The following is a 17,697-nucleotide window of genomic DNA, read 5'->3' as shown; positions in this document are numbered from 1 at the left end:
CGGGAGAGTTGATTATGCCTATGTAATTGTTATTTGCCTCGGGTCGTAGAGAGCTAGAAATCATTTTACTGCAGCACATCCCAGTAACCAACATTACGGACTTATTGTTTTCTGCGTAAATAAAAAGAATGCCTTCATAGTTGGGAAAATGAAAGGGTGCCCAGGTGAATGCCGGCTACTGTTAGAGTTTGTCCTTGACTTTTATTTACTATGATAGGGAAAGCAATTTTTAAAGAAAAATGTAAATGTAAAAATGTAATGTGGGTATTATAGGGATTCGGGAATCAATACAGTTCCTCCTTCGGTTCTTCCAGTAAGAATGGTAGTGAGACGATGTGTCGTCTCAGCTCTAGGATACGTAACCTAATAAACACAGTCGGAGCATCCAGGTTACGCAGCAGTATGATAGGCACACCAACTTTAAGTTTCACTTGTGGGATCGAATCCCTTACAGGTTGAGGGAATTTAAGACCACTACCGGGTTTATAGTTAACAGCATCCAGGAGATGAAAAATACTGTCTTTTTCACTTAGAATCATTTTTGTTCTACAAATTATACTGCATAACATCAGTGCTGTCGACAACTGGCAAAAAACTGAAGCTTCTGGACAAAGTTTTCAGCACCCTGCCCCTCCCTGCCCCACTACAACCTGAGATCCAAAATATGTGCGAGTGAAAGCTCCAACTTGACTGTTTAGCGTGTCGATCCAAAACATCTATATTAGGGTTCCTAAAAAACTATACATTGCCGCTGGATTGTTCAATGAAGGATATTCATTTATTTTGTAAGTAATCAATAAAGTTAGCCGACAATGCAAATCGTTTTCCACTAGAATGGATGAGCAGAGACTGACGCTTATTAGCTACTAAAGAAGTTCGTCAAGCACATCAACAACAACTTGTTGAATTCTACGAAGCTACAGAAGGACCAGTATACACTGGCGCTGGAATCGCTGATTGATTGGTAAGTCACTATAATAATTCGATCTTCCAATATTTTCAAAAGCATTTTTCTCAAACCCATATTTTTAAAATCTGTTACCTCTATAATATTATTGATTGATGTTCCTGAAAGTTTGCACATATATTTTTTATAGTATTATTTTCCATATGAAACAACATGTTTTTGAAAATTTGTTTACGCCCAGTCCAGTCTAAACAAAGAAGATATGCCAAAAAGCCGTTCAGATATTCTTAGCTGTGCGGGTTTCAACGTTATATTTAAAGATTCTGGCTGACTAGCCTTCATAACCGCAAATATGATGCGTTGGACTTTTAAGGCTACTTCCGTTCAGGCGATGTCAAGCTAAAAATATTAAACATATTAGGACTAGTGCTGGTGGAACAACTTGACGATTCGTGATTCTGCACAAAGAATGGCGAAGTCAACTCATATATAACATATGTTAATATCGCATCAGTCCATCTGCTCATAAACACCTCTATTGAGAACACACTACCACTATCAAGTCCTTGTCCAATCCGAAGAAACACGATCTCCTCGGATCCTAAGTAGTGCGCGGTTTTTTCCGCGGCTATTCTCTCAAGAGATCATTCCTTTATTACATGGACGACACTGAACAATTAACCACTCTAGTTGGACGCAACTAAGTTCAGACATACACTGGATGACATTAACATCTTCACCGACTCCCTCTTAGTGAATGGCGTACTTGTCGTCAAATCACCACCCATTTCAGACTAAGATCTAGAGTTGCTCCTGCGTAATTTCGTTCTGTATATTCTAGCAGGTTAAACTCTTGTCCAGATTCTATCCCGACATACAAATATATGCCCTGCGTGCAATGTGTCCCGGCATGACTGTAACCATCTCTTTCACTCATTTCATAAACAGTGCCTAGATAACCACAACAACAAACAAACTAGCTCATGCCTCCTCGACTAAAAATGTAATCAAACGGGTGTTCTTACTTCCGTAAATCACGAAAATGGATAATAGTTACTATACCCATTGGATCCTTCGTAATTAAATTTCATTCCAATAGAAATGTCAACGCAGCTCCAATCAGAATTTAGTTTTATGTACTCTAATGCCAAAAAATATGCCTATTTTCTCAGGAGTATCATTAAGACATGTTTGACAACGTACATATAAAAACACTTAGCACTTGTTTTCAGTGGAGTTTTAATATTTTCATTAGTCATTCCATTAATTATTAAATTAGCAAATAGATTTGAGTTTAGAAAAAAATAGAACATACTTCTTTATTTAAATTTTACAAAGAATTTTTTTACAACACTGCTAATCTGATTAGAATGTAATTTTAATTTTCAAAGATTTTGTTAAAAGTAAACAATCAAAATAAATAAATAAAAAAAAACAAACAATAATGAGGGCTTCGCAGCCTCACCAGTAAAGCCGTAAGCATTCCTTAAATAATTAAATAAATAATTAATAAATAAATAAATTAAATAACAATGACAACCCCTGGCAATAAAGAATGTAACGGCGATGATGTCATCGCAAGGAACAGCAGTCAGCAGAAATCATCAATCGGGCAACAACAAATGTGCTGACAGCAATCAGTATGCAGGTACCAGCAAACACTCGGACAGCGAAAGAAAACAAAATGCAAGGTGAGAATATACTAAACAAGCATCTGTTCTAACTGGTATTGATCGCTACATAAACCTAAAAAGGAAATCTAGTCCAATTAGGTCAATACAAAAAAATTTCAACCAAGCACGCCAAATGGTAGCAGCAGATTTGCTTTACTAAGCAAAGAACCTAACGATAAATATACATTTTGAAAGGTCTTGACCTACAAAACGACTTTTTGCATGATTAGTTTGGATATTGCGTTCAACAGTTATAGACCTGTAAATATAGAGTTCACTAACGCCGAAATTCGCGCTATTTTAAAGTTGTCCTTCGTTAAAGGCAAATCCGCTAGAGAAACGTTCCGTGAGGTTAATGGTGTTTTGGGGGATGGTACTTAATCACTTTTAACTACGGAGGGATAGTTTCGACGATTCAGAGCGGGTGTAAGCGACACCCTGAATAAGCCAGCCGGCGGAACACCTGCGACGACGAATACCGATCAAATCAATGCTTGAAGCAGGCGATCGACCAGAAGCCAGCCAGAATTGGCCAACAGGAAGGGTGTAGTGTTCCACCAGGACAACGCCAGACCACACACTTCGTTGATGACTCGTCAGAAGCTACGGGAGCTCGGATGGGAGGTTTTATCGCATCCACCATATAATCCGGACATGTAATTACCACCTGCTCCTGTCCATGGCGAATGCCCTTTTTGGTGTAAAGTTGAACTCAAAAGAGGCTTGTGAAAAGTGGCTGTCCGAGTTCTTCGCATATAAGGAGGGGGGCTTCTACGAGGGGGGCTTCTACGAGGGGGTATTATGAAGTTAACGTCTAGATGGAAACATATTATCGAACGAAACGGCGCATATTTGAACTAAATCCGATCACTGTAACACTTTTTATAAAGCATTGAATAAAAAACAAAAAAGTGGAAGGGAGATATTTGACAGTATTTGCGTGAGCGGAGCTCAAATGCGCTGGTCTCCAAACTATGCAATATAATATGTACAAACAATTTCCACATAGTTTCCTTGAAAAAAGTGTAGTATATATGACACAAAACTTCAAACATACTCTGAAAAAAAAATTTATGGATGTTGTAATATACTTGTCAAATAAGCCAAGAATTACTTACTCTATCAACTGAAGAGCCCAAAAGGCCGAGTTGTTGTCATTACACCTATTGAGTCTTATACAATAACGATGTTAAAGAAGCACTGGATGAAGGTGGTTTTAGTTTCAAATCAGTAGTAAACATTTTTAACAGAATTCCACCCAACTAAAGAAAAATTAAACACATCCGATTTCCAATCTAATATATATGCTCTATCACAGAATTACCGTTGAGGAATCACATAAAAGAAATGGTCCAGTACAATACACAAGCTGCCAAGAGTATGGACACACGAAAGCATATTGCACCCTTCGCAATGTCTGTGTGGTGAGTTACATCCTACATTCCAAACCAGGTAATCTTAAAAATAATGCTACACAAGAAAGCTATGCAAATGTGGTGAAAGTCAGTTCTGCATAAATGCAATTGCCCCAAAAACAACCAAATGGTTTGATTTGATTGAAACTATGATTTTCAACCTTACCCAATGTATGACACAATTTATATCTACAATGCAAAATATGATTCAAGAGGTAATCATATCACGAAACCAAATGTTGTAAACTTTATTAAGTAATCAATAAATGTATTGAACATTTGTATATGGAATGCTAACCGTGTTAACCAACATAAATTGGAGCTTATTAGATTTCTTGATGAAAATAATATAGATGTTATGTTATTGTCAGAAACTCATCTTACTAATAAAAGCAATTTCTTTATACCGGGATTTAAACTCTATGTTACAAATCACCCAGATGGAAAGGCACATGGTTGAACAGCAGTTTTGGTTAGAAAACGATTAAACCATCACGCATTAGAATCTCATGATATAGCGGAATTAAAAGCTAAAACAATATCTATAAAAAAATCGGTTCGGGAGCCTAAACTTGGCGGCTATATACTGTCGACCTCGGTTTAAAATTACAGACATCCAATTTAAAGACTTTTTTTGGAACGCTAGGTCATAGATTTCTGCAGGTGGAGATTACAAAGCAAAACATATGTATTGGGGCTCACGATTAATTAATCTGAAAGGACGACAGTGTATCACACTATTAGGCACAATAACCTAGACATAGTATCTCCTGGTAAGCCGACATATTGGGCTAATGATCGTAACAAAATCCTAGATTTATTTGAATTTGTCGCAATCAGAAATATAGATAAATCGCACATAACAGTTGATACGAGTACATGTACTGCAAGTGAACAACCCATATTTGTTGATCCAAAAATGGGTCTAACATCTTATAAAACGAATTGGCTAAAATATAAAAAAATATTTAATTTTATTTTATTAATATTGAGTACAAAAGAGATATTGACGAAAGCATAAGAGAACTCAATGATATAATAACTAAAGCAGCTGTCTTAGCAACACCAAACAAAAACTATAACACTCTTGGTTTCAAAAAAATCACTAATAGAGAAATAGAAAAGCTTCTAAATGAAAAAGGCGTGCATGACAAGAATGGCTGATAAATCGCACACCTTCCACTCAGCTTCAATTGAAATCTGTGTTTAAACGCAAGGAAGAATTTAACACTGAAATGTATATAAAAAAGCTGTGTCCAAATTCAAGCAAACTTCTCATTGGTAAGCCCGGAAGACCATGAAGATACCAATTGACATGCCTATACGAGACTTGGGTAGAAATTGGGCTCGAAGTGACAAGGAAAAGGCAAATTGTTTTACAAATCAACTAAATAGGTATTTCAGCCTAAAGAACAACTTTAAGCTGCCCAGCCTACCCAACACAGCTAACTCGAGTCATTTAAGACTTCACCTTCTGAAACTGCTTGTAATAGTAGCTTGATAAACAACATTTTTTGGTTTCTGTTCCGGTTAGAGAAAAGATGGTTTGCCAAGCTCGTGAACTCTGGCCGTGTGAAAAACATGGCATTTCCAAATTTATACCACTCACAATTTGATTATCCTTGTGTCCTGTTGATTGTCACCTCAAATGCAGTTTTCACGGGAAACGGAATAAGTTTGAACTGAAATGGCAATCGTTAGAACTCAGAGGAATTCGTAGAATAAAGCATTCTGCCCCCTTGTATTCGATAGCGCAGATTGCGAAACAATCTTTGAATCTTTCAGTTTAAGTCAACAACATCGGCATTTTTGGTAGCTAACATTGCGCGTGCACTTAAGGAATCGTAGTTACGATAATTTGGCCAATGTCCGAACATTCGTGATGAGTTCATCTTTCGTGAATTGATAAAGGGAAGATGGAATTGATATCGAACAACTAGTAGGGGAGCCCAAGAGGGGATTTTTGCAGTTACTTAAGCGTGTCAGAAAACTTTATGGGAAGAATCATTGCACCTTTTTATGTACCCCTACCAAATATGAGCCCTTAATATGGAGGCGTGCGTTGGAGGGAGTTCGTCAGATTAGAGAAAAAAAATCGATCCTTCGGGAAACTCGAACGCGTAAGATTAAGAGATGGTAAATTAAATACATGAAGACGAGTGTATATTTCAATATTCTGACAGTTTGAGGGTGGCTTAGAGAAATGGCAGGGTGGCAAATATGTAAAAAAAAACGTCACCTTGAAATACTCGAGCGCGATAGATTTTTGTTTCATTTTAAAGATAATTCTGTCAGAATCACGAAAATCATATAATCTGACAATTTCCGTGGGGCGATGCAGGTAAAATCGTCGAAAAAAGTCAAGTGTACTGATCACCAGAGCGTGGTTGTTGTTAGTAGATGCTTTTAATTTATTTGTATATATATATCATATATATGTGTCATATGTATCATATATGATACATGGACGCTGTACACATGGTACAAGAAAATAATTTTGTATCACATGTGATACATTGGACAGGGAACCTGTTAATTAGTTTTTTTTTTTTGCTAACAAACCGTCAGATTAACGATATGCCTCTATATAATTGTCAGATTATCTTCTGGGAAGACTCTGGCATCAAGTTCATCCCCCTGCATAAAAATCTGACGCACTCGAGTACCTCAAGGTCACCTTTTTTTTACAACTTTTAAAATCAATAAATGACCTTTGGCCACGCCGAAATTGTCAGAATTTGAAATGGCACACTTTTTAGAGGTTCATTAACATTCGCTTTGAAAATCTGACACGCTCGAATAACTTCTTTTTTTTTTTTGTAACCTCTCATTACGGCCCTCAACCTTGAATTAATTGTCAGATTAATATATATCGACTATCAGAAATACTATGCGCGTATATGCCATAAATGACTGACGCGCTTGAGTATTTTTATGTGACTGTTTTTTTTTACATTTTTGAAAATAATTACCCGCTCTTCTCCCCACTAAAATGGAAAACTTCACAAAGACTTTCTTTTTTTTTAAACGTTATCTTGACAATCTAGTAAGTCTCAATGACGCTCCAGTAACTGCAAATTTAGCACTCCGGGCTCCCCTACTATACCGGAAGTATCAACCGGAGTTGACCCATTTCCAATTTTTTGCGAAAACGATGTAAAATGTCTTCGGCAATGCAATTTTTGTTCGTATCCCATAATTGATCATAGCGAAAAGTGTGCGAACTTCATTTGCATTTGAAGTAGCTATTAGTGATTATTATGTTCCAGCAATTGTAATTGCTTAAGTTCGAATAGCAATTACCCGCCTGAAGAACAACAGAGCGGCGGGGGCCGATGGATTGCCGGCCGAGCTATTCAAACACGGCGGCGAAGAACTGATAAGCAGCATGCAACAGCTTCTTTGTAAAATATGGTCGGACGAAAGCATGCCTAACGATTGGAATTTAAGTGTGCTATGCCCAATCCATAAAAAAGGAGACCGCACAATCTGCGCCAACTACCGTGGGATTAGCCTCCTCAACATCGCATATAAGGTTCTATCGAGCGTATTGTGTGAAAGATTAAAGCCCACCGTCAACAAACTGATTGGGCCTTATCAGTGTGGCTTCAGACCCGGAAAATCAACAACCGACCAGATATTCACCATGCGCCAAATCGTGGAAAAGACCCGTGAAAGGAGAATCGACACACACCACCTCTTCGTCGATTTCAAAGCTGCTTTCGACAGCACGAAAAGGAGTTGCCTTTATGCCGCGATGTCTGAATTTGGTATCCCCGCAAAACTAATACGGCTGTGTAAACTGACGTTGAGTAACACCAAAAGCTCCGTCAGGATCGGGAAGGACCTCTCCGAGCCGTTCGATACCAAACGAGGTTTCAGACAAGGCGACTCCCTATCGTGCGACTTCTTTAACCTGGAGAAAATAGTTCGAGCTGCAGAACTAAATAGAGAAGGTAAAATCTTCTATAAGAGTGTACAGCTGCTGGCGTATGCCGATGATATTGATATCATCGGCCTCATCACCCGCGCCGTTAGTTCTGTTTTCTCCAGGCTGGACAAGGAAGCACAGAAAATGGGCCTGGCAGTGAACGAGGGCAAAACGAAATATCTCCTGTCATCAAACAAACAGTCGTCGCACTCGCGACCTGGCTCCCACGTCACTATTGACAGTTGACTTTGAAGTTGTTTGATAATTTCGTCTATTTAGGAACCAGTATTAACACCACCAACAATGTCAGCCTGGAAATCCAACGCAGGATTGCTCTTGCCAACAGGTGCTACTTCGGACTGAGTAGGCAATTGAAAAGTAAAGTCCTCTCTCGACGAACAAAAGCTAAACTCTATAAGTCGCTCATAACTCTTGTCCTGCTATATGGTGCAGAGGCTTGGGCGATGACTGCAACCGATGAGTCGACGTTACGAGAATATCGCATTCGATGGAACGATGAGCTGTACGAGATATACGACGACATTGACATAGTTCAGCGAATTAAAAGACAGCGGCTACGCTGGCTAGGTCATGTTGTCCGGATGGATGAAAACACTCCAGCTCTGAAAGTATTCGACGCAGTACCCGCCGGGGGAAGCAGAGGAAGACCTCCACTCCGTTGGAAGGACCAAGTGGAGAAGGACCTGGCTTCGCTTGGAATATCCAATTGGCGCCACGTAGCGAAAAGAAGAAACGACTGGCGCGCTGTTGTTAACTCGGCTATAATCGCGTAAGCGGTGTCTACGACAATTAAGAAGAAGAATTGTAATTGCTGGCATGCTTCTCAAAAAGTTTCACACACCGTACCATTCCCAATACGCAATGACTCAAATGAAATTGAAGCACGTACATTTATCAATAGCAAGCGAAGGTAGAAGCAATCGTCGATTTTCGGGTGGATTGTGTAAACTCGTTCTAAGGTATTAGTTGAGAACACACCTGGATGTCAATCTACTGGTTGGCCTTGCTTTCTGTGTAACTATTTCTTCGACGATGCATTCCATGTATAATATCAAGGCGTTTCCGAATAGAGCAATATTCTCGCTAACGGATCACTGACGAAAGTTGAGAAAAAACTCGTAAATGTTAATTTTGTTGTTGGCGGTGCTTCCACTGGCTGTACTGTATTCTCTGGGTTGAAATACACTCTTTGGTCATTCTCCAAGTTAGCTGCGAGACGCACAATATCCTACAAAGCGCTTTATTGCAGTTCACGTATCGACCATATCGTTCAAGACCAATAACCGCCATGTTGCTTTCTTTGATGACGGACTTGGAAACGTATTTTATCGATTTCACGAAATTGCAATACTCAACATTGACATAAGTTTTGAATGTGAATTAGACAACAGTGGCAAATATGATACGATCCATGTGTTGTTAACTTCAATATTCACGCCTCTAAATTGAATGCTAAATATTCTGGCATTGTCGCCGGGTGAGCGACGCCGATAGAGTGGATATCCATCATTTCCAGTTTGTGTTTCCGAAAGAAAAGCACGTGGATAGTGTTTCGTGCCTTTATTGTCAGACATACAAACCGAAGTGGGATTGTAGTGTCCGCAAGGTCCACGAACCATATTGGTTTTCGCCACTTCGTATAGTACTGGGTATTTCTTTGGATCAGGAATTTCGTAAAATTTTCACTGAATAATTTTCAATAATTTTTCTTTAGAATATCCGGAATAAAAAAGCAAGCGACTGAAATTGAACGATTCAAATCAACATATTGAAAAATAAAACAAACAAAAATTGTAAAAAAATTTGTATGGAAAAAAGTTACTGTTTGGAATTATCCAATTTTCCGACTTTTCCTCATGAAGAGTATAATGTATTTTCATTTCTAAACCTTCCTCGATCCACAACGAACAACCTCTGAAATTTTCATCAAAATTGGTGTATCCGTTTTCTTAGCGCTACTAACAAACAAACATTCATTCGTTTGTATGGAAAAAAGAAAAGGGCTGTTTTTAGGGATTTTCCGGCAATTATTCGAATTTTTCTTGCCGTAAAAACCATCCTTGAACCTCTACGAACATTTAATAAAAAGAATTGGCAAAATTGGTTCAGGCGTTGTTGAGTTATGCGTTTAGCAACACATTTTGCGATCCATTTTTATATATAAGATACAAGATTAAAAATATTCTACGTTTAGAATTGTATAAAACATTGGAGTCTTATTTAGAAAATAGACAGTTTATGGTAAAAGTGGGAGATTTCATATCTGATGAAGGACATATAATATATTCGCCGATGACACAGCCTTAGTAAGCCGTAACAAATGCCACATAATTGCATAAAGAATATTAGCAGAGCACTTAAGTTCTGTCAAAGAATGGCTAGCCAACTGGCGTATAAATGTGAATGAACAAAAGTGTAAGCATGTTACATTTTTGCTAACACCTAACCCATTCTCGCACGTGTAGGCTCCCATGAAACCGTCGAAGCCCTAACCGAGAACTGCACAGCAACCACGTAACCATACAAATTGGCCAGTGACAACAGTACGCCGCACAGCCGTACTCTCACCGAGCAAATAAATTCGCAACAACTACTTAACCATACCAATTGTCCAGTGACAACAGTACGCCTCTCACCAAGCAAATGAATTCGCTACATACATCAACCAGCCTAACTGCACCAAGCACCCGGACTAAGATCTAGTAAAGGAACTCAACCTTAAAAAAGTCCAGCAGGACTTTATTTGAGGGGGAGTACTGTGGGCACACAGACAAGACGTATCACATCTGGCAGCACAGTTTGTCAGTTATTCTATTATTTCATTCTCTTTATATTCTTCTTGGAAATTTACAGTTTCAACTGAATTCTAAGCTTTTAGTTTTAAGAAGCGTCACTTCTTGTATAGACGCCATAAAGTGAAGAAGTCTTTTAAGTTATCTTAATAAATAATCTGTAATTTTATATTAAATGTGGTGTTAAGTCGCCAATTATAACTCAAAAGACTTCTTCATTTGTTGGCGTCTATACAGCTGTCAATTCTCTATCATATGTGCTGTAGTTAATCTGTGCGGGTGACAACTTTTTCGAGAAAAATCCAAGTGGCCTCCAAACGTTTTTATGTTTCTGCTCTAGCACCGCTCCCAGCGCAGTACAAGATGCGTCACACGTAATCCGAAGTTCGGCGGCTGGTGATGGATGAGTTAGGAGAGTTGCGGCTGCTAGTTGTTCCTTGATGTAGATGAAAGCTTGTTCTGATTCTGCTGTCCAAGGTACTGGACTGCGATGTGCCCGGCAGTAAAAATGCACAACATTTTAGTACCATAAGCGAATGAAGTAACTTAGTAGGTAGAATCTCTCAATTAAGCTCCCGAAGCCTTGTGAAGTCTTGTCTTTTCTTTATGGAATTATTCTTTGCTTATTGAGCTAAGCTCACCGTTTATAGGCTATTGCTTCCTTCAGACGGTTTCTTACCATCAATTCTGTCTTCGCTACGCTTACGGCGATTCGACCACGATCGTTTACACTTTACTTGTTGTAAGTAAACCACTTTTCATTACCATTAACCATATGCTTTAGAAAAGTATTGATTTTACAACAGCAATTCTCGCATTTTGCGCAAAGTTGTGTGGCACATATAGTACGAGTTTCTAATTATATCTATCTTAATGAATCCAAAAGATTTTAATGTTTAATTTCAAGGCTGATACTGTATCAAAATCATAACTGCTATTAAAATTAACCCCGGCTGGCTAGCGTTTCCGCCCTTATCGTAGAAAATTGTAAAATATGGCGTATTTATTTCTTGCTGTTCTCGATCTTTGACGCGTACTCAAACAATACTGAGTTTCTGAGAAGTTATTTTAGCACGAAATCTTACCTTTCCATCTAGCGTATATACATATATCTGATCGCACTTATTCAACGTAAGATACATATTACTAAAGCGATTTATTGGAAAAAGAGATTTTTTTTACAAGATTTAGATACTAACAGTACAAAGTACTTATTCATAGATGGGTTCAACCCTTACATAAAAAAATTGAATTAGCAAGAATAAACGGTAGTAAACGGTAATTTCAAAAACATGTAAAAGTTATAATTTAAATACAGGCTTCTACAAATTAAAAAAAAACATAGTTTGTTTTGTTACAGGCGCTTGCACAGAATCTTCATTTAAATATTTTGTTATGTTTCCCTATTTATATTTAAACTGCTCATTTTTTACACCTTGTTGGGTCTTTATATAGTTTTGCTTTAGTAATGGCCCAGTAAATCTCAATTGTGCAGCCCCTATTCCCTTCATCTGAGGATCCGAAAACGTGAAACTCATATGCCGAACCCTTCTGTTTTAAATAGCAGATCATTAAATATTTTATACGACATTTCTCGATTACGAAGGTTGAATGGTTTTATCAAGTATATTTTTAAGGGAAAAGTGTCGTCAATTTGTATAGTCGGTATCAATCGTAGCCGTCAGAACAATGCTTTTGTATTTTTTCTAGATAGTGTAAGGAACCTTATTAAAATCACTGATATAAGATCAGACAAGGAAACTATATGGCACATGGTTCCTATAAAAAAAAAAACTCGATAAACTATCGCCTGCAGCTAAATAACGTAGTGTTACCGTCAGTCTTTCATCGCCCGAGATCGTTTCAGGGAATCTTCTTTTATATTTATTAACATATTAGGTAAAGCGACCACTAAAAAGTTTAAGTCTTCCAGAGTTATAATTAGGGAGTTATTCAATCACTTTGGGTCCTTAGAAACCAATTTGGGTCGAAGTGTGGTGTAAAATCCACAGGTGGAAATTCCTTAATTATGGTATAATACGACATTGCGTTATCTATTTTTCTGAGTCTTTCGCTTTTGCCTTGCCATTTAACGTCGTTGCCAGACATAACGCAGCTGTTTGTTAATTTTTCCCTTTCACGCACTTTAAAAAAAAACGGACTTTCAATTTAACAGCTGTCAAATTTGCCTGTTTACAATTGACTTCTATAGTGAAAAGGGGTTGTTAATCATCTGAATCCAAAAATTAACAACATATTTTAAATGCACTTTTACATCAAGTCAGTTTTGACATTGTAATGAAAACCTTGACACCAAATGAAAATCTGTTTGTTGAGTCAGTTTTTGATGCTAATTATTTTAACCAAATGAAAACTAGACATACACCAACGTTAGGTGAACGAAACTACACTCGATACAATATATTGCGAGAGTATAATTATATTTCTGTGACAAATTACAGTGCCAACGCTAGAAGAGGTTTTACGGTTGAGTTTATTATATAAAGTGAGAAAACGCAGTAACCCCATTTCTCATCCCATTTTACCCAGTCCTGTCCAAGCTATTTCAGGCAAATTCATTTAACAGTGACCCTCTGCAAAAATGTATTATACGGTGGTAAATTTTTCACAAGAAAATTGGGCGATGAATTACACCCTATTTATATATGTATATATTATTAATTATGAAAGGACTTACCTTAGGTGGTGCATCAAACGTATCCATTCCGGGGTCAAAACCTTTCGAAGGTAATTCGTCACCAAACGGGGCAGTCAATTTGAATTTTTTGCCATCCGATCCAGTAAGTTCATCGGTTAATGGATTAAAATCTAATCTCCCCGCGATTGATAACGCAGTGACTAATTCTGGGCTAAAAAATACAAAAATAGTATATATTAAGTAGATATGATAAGCAGTTGTTTAGTTAGAAACAAGTAAGGAAGGACTAAGTCCGGGTGTCACCGAACATTTTATACTCTCGCATGATAAAGTGATAATCGAGATTTCATCATCCGTCATTTACATATTTTTTTATTTTGCTGTAAAATTAATTAGATTAGTAGTTCCTGAGATATGGTTTTTGGTCCACAAGTGGGCGACGCCACGCCCATTTTCAATTTTTAAAAAAAGCCTGGGTGCAGTTTCTTCTGGCATTTCTTCCGTAAAATTTAGTGTTTCTGACGTTTTTTGTTAGTCGGTTAACGCACTTTTAGTGATTTTCAACATAATCTTTGTATGGGAGGTGGGCGTGGTTATTATCCGATTTCTTCCATTTTTGAACTGCATATGGAAATGCCTGAAGGAAACGACACTATAGAGTTTGGTTGACATAGCTATAGTAGTTTCCGAGATATGTACAAAAAACTTAGTAGGGTGCGGGGCCACGCTCATTTTTCTAAAAAAATTACGTCCAAATATGCCCCTCCCTAATGCGATCCTTTGTGCCAAATTTCACTTTAATATCTTTATTTATGGCTTAGTTATGACACTTTATAGGTTTTCGGTTTTCGCCATTTTGTGGGCGTGGCAGTGGGCCGATTTTGCCCATCTTCGAACTTAATGGAATTACTACTAATTATGGAGCCAAGAAATACGTGTACCAAGTTTCATCATGATATCTCAATTTTTACTCAAGTTACAGCTTGCACGGACGGACGGACGTACAGACCGACGGACGTACTGACGGACGGACGTACTGACGGACGGACGTACTGACGGACGGACGTACTGACGGACGGACGTACTGACGGACGGACGTACTGACGGACGGACGTACTGACGGACGGACGTACTGACGGACGGACGTACTGATGGACGGACGTACTGACGGACGGACGTACTGACGGACGGACGTACTGACGGACGGACGTACTGACGGACGGACGTACTGACGGACGGACGTACTGACGGACGGACGTACTGACGGACGGACGTACTGACGGACGGACGTACTGACGGACGGACAGACAGACATCCGAATTTCAACTCTACTCGTCACCCTGATCACTTTGGTATATATAACCCTATATCTGACTCTTTTAGTTTTAGGACTTACAAAGCAACTTTGTTGCGAGAGTATAAAAAGCTATCTATCCGTTCTTTTTTAAATTTTCCACTTTTATAAATGTATTTTCAGGATACATTATTTCTTAGTGGATACTTTGGAAAATACCCTCTAATTTAATTTTGATATTTATTAGTATGTTTGAATTTGGTATCCCCGAAAAATTAATACGGCTGTGTAAACTGACGTTGAGCAATACCAAAAGCTCCGCCAGGATTGGAAAGGACTTCTCCGAGCCGTTCGATACCAAACGAGGTGAAACTGGTCGATAGCAGTCAGATATCACACTTTCACTGCCGCTCAGCAGGCTGGAAAAGTGTTCTCTCCAGTTTTTCACCCTCTGCTGCTCAAAATGACATAATTAACAAATTAATGATCCGACAGCAGTCATATTTATATACGCCCATTTTGGTGAGGACTAACTAAAAATTATATGGATTTAATTTTAATAGCGCCACTTTGTGTCAGACCGGGGCCTTTTGTTACGATGTTACAAACATCGTGGCAAACTTAACATACCTTGACCATGGTATAAAAATATTGCAGAAGAACAGGCATTATTCGAAGAAACCGAATGGATTACAATCAATTTTGGTTCGTGTTAACTTATAATAGGCGTGTTTTATTTTACCAGCAAATGAAGCTATTAGCTTATCATAAGCTGTCATAGCTTGTATATGGAACTAGAGGCATTGTCAGTTCATCGCTTTTTTTCATTCACAATAGCTATGATTTTTCCCAAAAGAAGTAGTTGGCAATAGCGAGAAACCTCATTTTGTCAGATGAGAACTTAAACAAACCAAAATTACAGATTTTTTGGATAAGTATTTAGTTAAAATTAAGATAAATATGAACACTTGTTTTCAGTTTTTTGTATTCTAGACCTCAAATAAATAAAATAAAAATATTTGTATAGTATATTAATATTCCGTTTAAACATTTGTAATTTCAAACTAAATTGTATATCAGCTGATTGTTCTTGTCCGCATTGCCAACACAATTATTTTTTAAGCGAATATATCAAATAAGCTAAGTGCGTTTTATTTGTCCAAGATTTAGCTGTTAGCTTGTGATGGTCAAATAAAACACGGCTAATATAATCATCCCCTATACACTAATTTAGTCATGCACTTCTGTTCTCCTTCAAATATATACGAACATATATGCTGACAAATGCTTTTACGCATCGAAGATTTGTTTTGCTCATGTTCAAATCTCATATATGTTTTGCCACACATGATTCAAATCAATCAGGCAGAAAAGAAAATGTTCACACATTCGTTCGATTCAAGCAATCGTCGCAACGCTATAAACTGACATGATATGATTTGAACTGAAGTCAGCCAAACCGTTTACTCGATCGTGATTGCCGAAGAACAGATTGTTAATGTGGCATCAGATCAGTTGATGCTGGTCGGTACTCGAATTGATCAACAATGTTGTCTACGATGAACTGAATTCATTTCATTGTGTTTTTGGCACGACTGTTTGGAGCTCTCTGGCCTGGACCGTGCCATAAAACTCCACATTCATTTGAGAATCAAAAATTGCTGCTATGAACGACAAGGGGAGTAATGAGTTACTCGGGTTGACATTGCCGTCGGTTGCAATGGCGTCTAGGAGGTATTGTTAATGTCAGATTTTTCAACAGCTAAGACATTTTGAAGACAAAGCGAAGTGAATTCCTTAAATAGAATGCTATCCTCTTCATTCAAAACTTCCTTTTGCATTTTATTTTGCTAAATTTTTTGCATAGCTAGGCTTGTTTAAAGACTGCCTTGAACCATGTATCTTTTCGTAAATTTTAAGGTTTTCTTTCAAATCTTTAATGGTTTTTGCTTGATACAAGACTGTTTTGTTAGGTTTTGAGTCGGGAATTCCCTCTATAAAATGTCCTATCAAACTAGCATCATCTAAGTTAATGGGCTTGGCTATTTCCATCACAGTATATATATATACATATATCTTAAACGATTCATTATTCTTTTTACGTCGATTCTGTAACATTTTGTGAATATCCAACGAAGATAATTTGGTACCGAATTAGTCTGCAACAGCTGATTTTAAAGAATTCCAATCTCTAAAACCTGACTGACTGCGTACGACAAGTTTTGCTGCTTCTTTTAGCTATTGTTTAGCATATATATACTTTGATAACTCATTCCACCCTAATGTAATGGCATTATCTGCAAACTCTTGAACCCAATCATTTAAATTTAATGCGTTTGTCCCAGTAAAAGAAGGTAAACTGTCTTGAATGTCTCTGAGCGTGAAGTTGGTACTGATTGCAACACCTCGTTGTGTAACTGCTTCCTCATACTCGGATTCCACATCAATATCTTTTTCATCGCTCTGAATGAGATTATGATGTCTTAGAAGTCTGTCTCGGTCCTTGAACACGTAACCCAACCCTTCTTAGATGTTCCTTCAACGTCTCAACTGTCATACCTAAAATCGTTTGTATGTCCATGGTCTTACAATATTTTACAACTATGAATATTATCAATATTAAAAATTAGGTACAATGTAGTGAAATGAATATATAGTATATTAATTTAATTTATAGGTGCTATATAAATTAAGTATTTAAAAATTAATTAATATTTCATACAAAATAGAAGTAAATGTAGGTCTACTTTAATTTTAGAATATATCTAGTATTATGTAATATTTTTTGTTAACAATTGAAGTTTCTGTAACAAAAATGCTTTGAAAAATTGATTGCGCCTTAAAACGTTACTTATAATAATAATTAATTGCAATTTTGTTATTCATTAATTATTCACATTTTCGTTTACATGTATAACTCAATTTTCAATTCTTTAATTAATTTTTTTTTTGTTTGTTTTGCCTTCTGTATTCTATGTTTAATGTAGTTACTTCTTCAAATTCAT

At 37.4% G+C, this 17,697-nt stretch overlaps 1 protein-coding gene across 1 annotated transcript in view; it reads right to left on the bottom strand.

Annotated features, from left to right (window-relative positions):
- Positions 1-17,697, bottom strand: part of LOC120767240 (probable aconitate hydratase, mitochondrial) — a 36,542-nt gene that overhangs the window by 3,056 nt on the left and 15,789 nt on the right. The window contains exon 4 of the mRNA XM_040093081.1: positions 13,438-13,609. Coding sequence (XP_039949015.1) covers positions 13,438-13,609 — 172 coding nt within the window. The remainder of the gene's footprint in view (positions 1-13,437; positions 13,610-17,697) is intronic.

This window comes from Bactrocera tryoni, chromosome 2 (genome assembly GCF_016617805.1).
Source record: "Bactrocera tryoni isolate S06 chromosome 2, CSIRO_BtryS06_freeze2, whole genome shotgun sequence".
NCBI lineage: Eukaryota > Metazoa > Arthropoda > Insecta > Diptera > Tephritidae > Bactrocera > Bactrocera tryoni.
The sequence above is the reverse complement of the archived record's forward strand: the minus strand, read 5'-3'. Positions and strand labels throughout refer to the sequence as shown.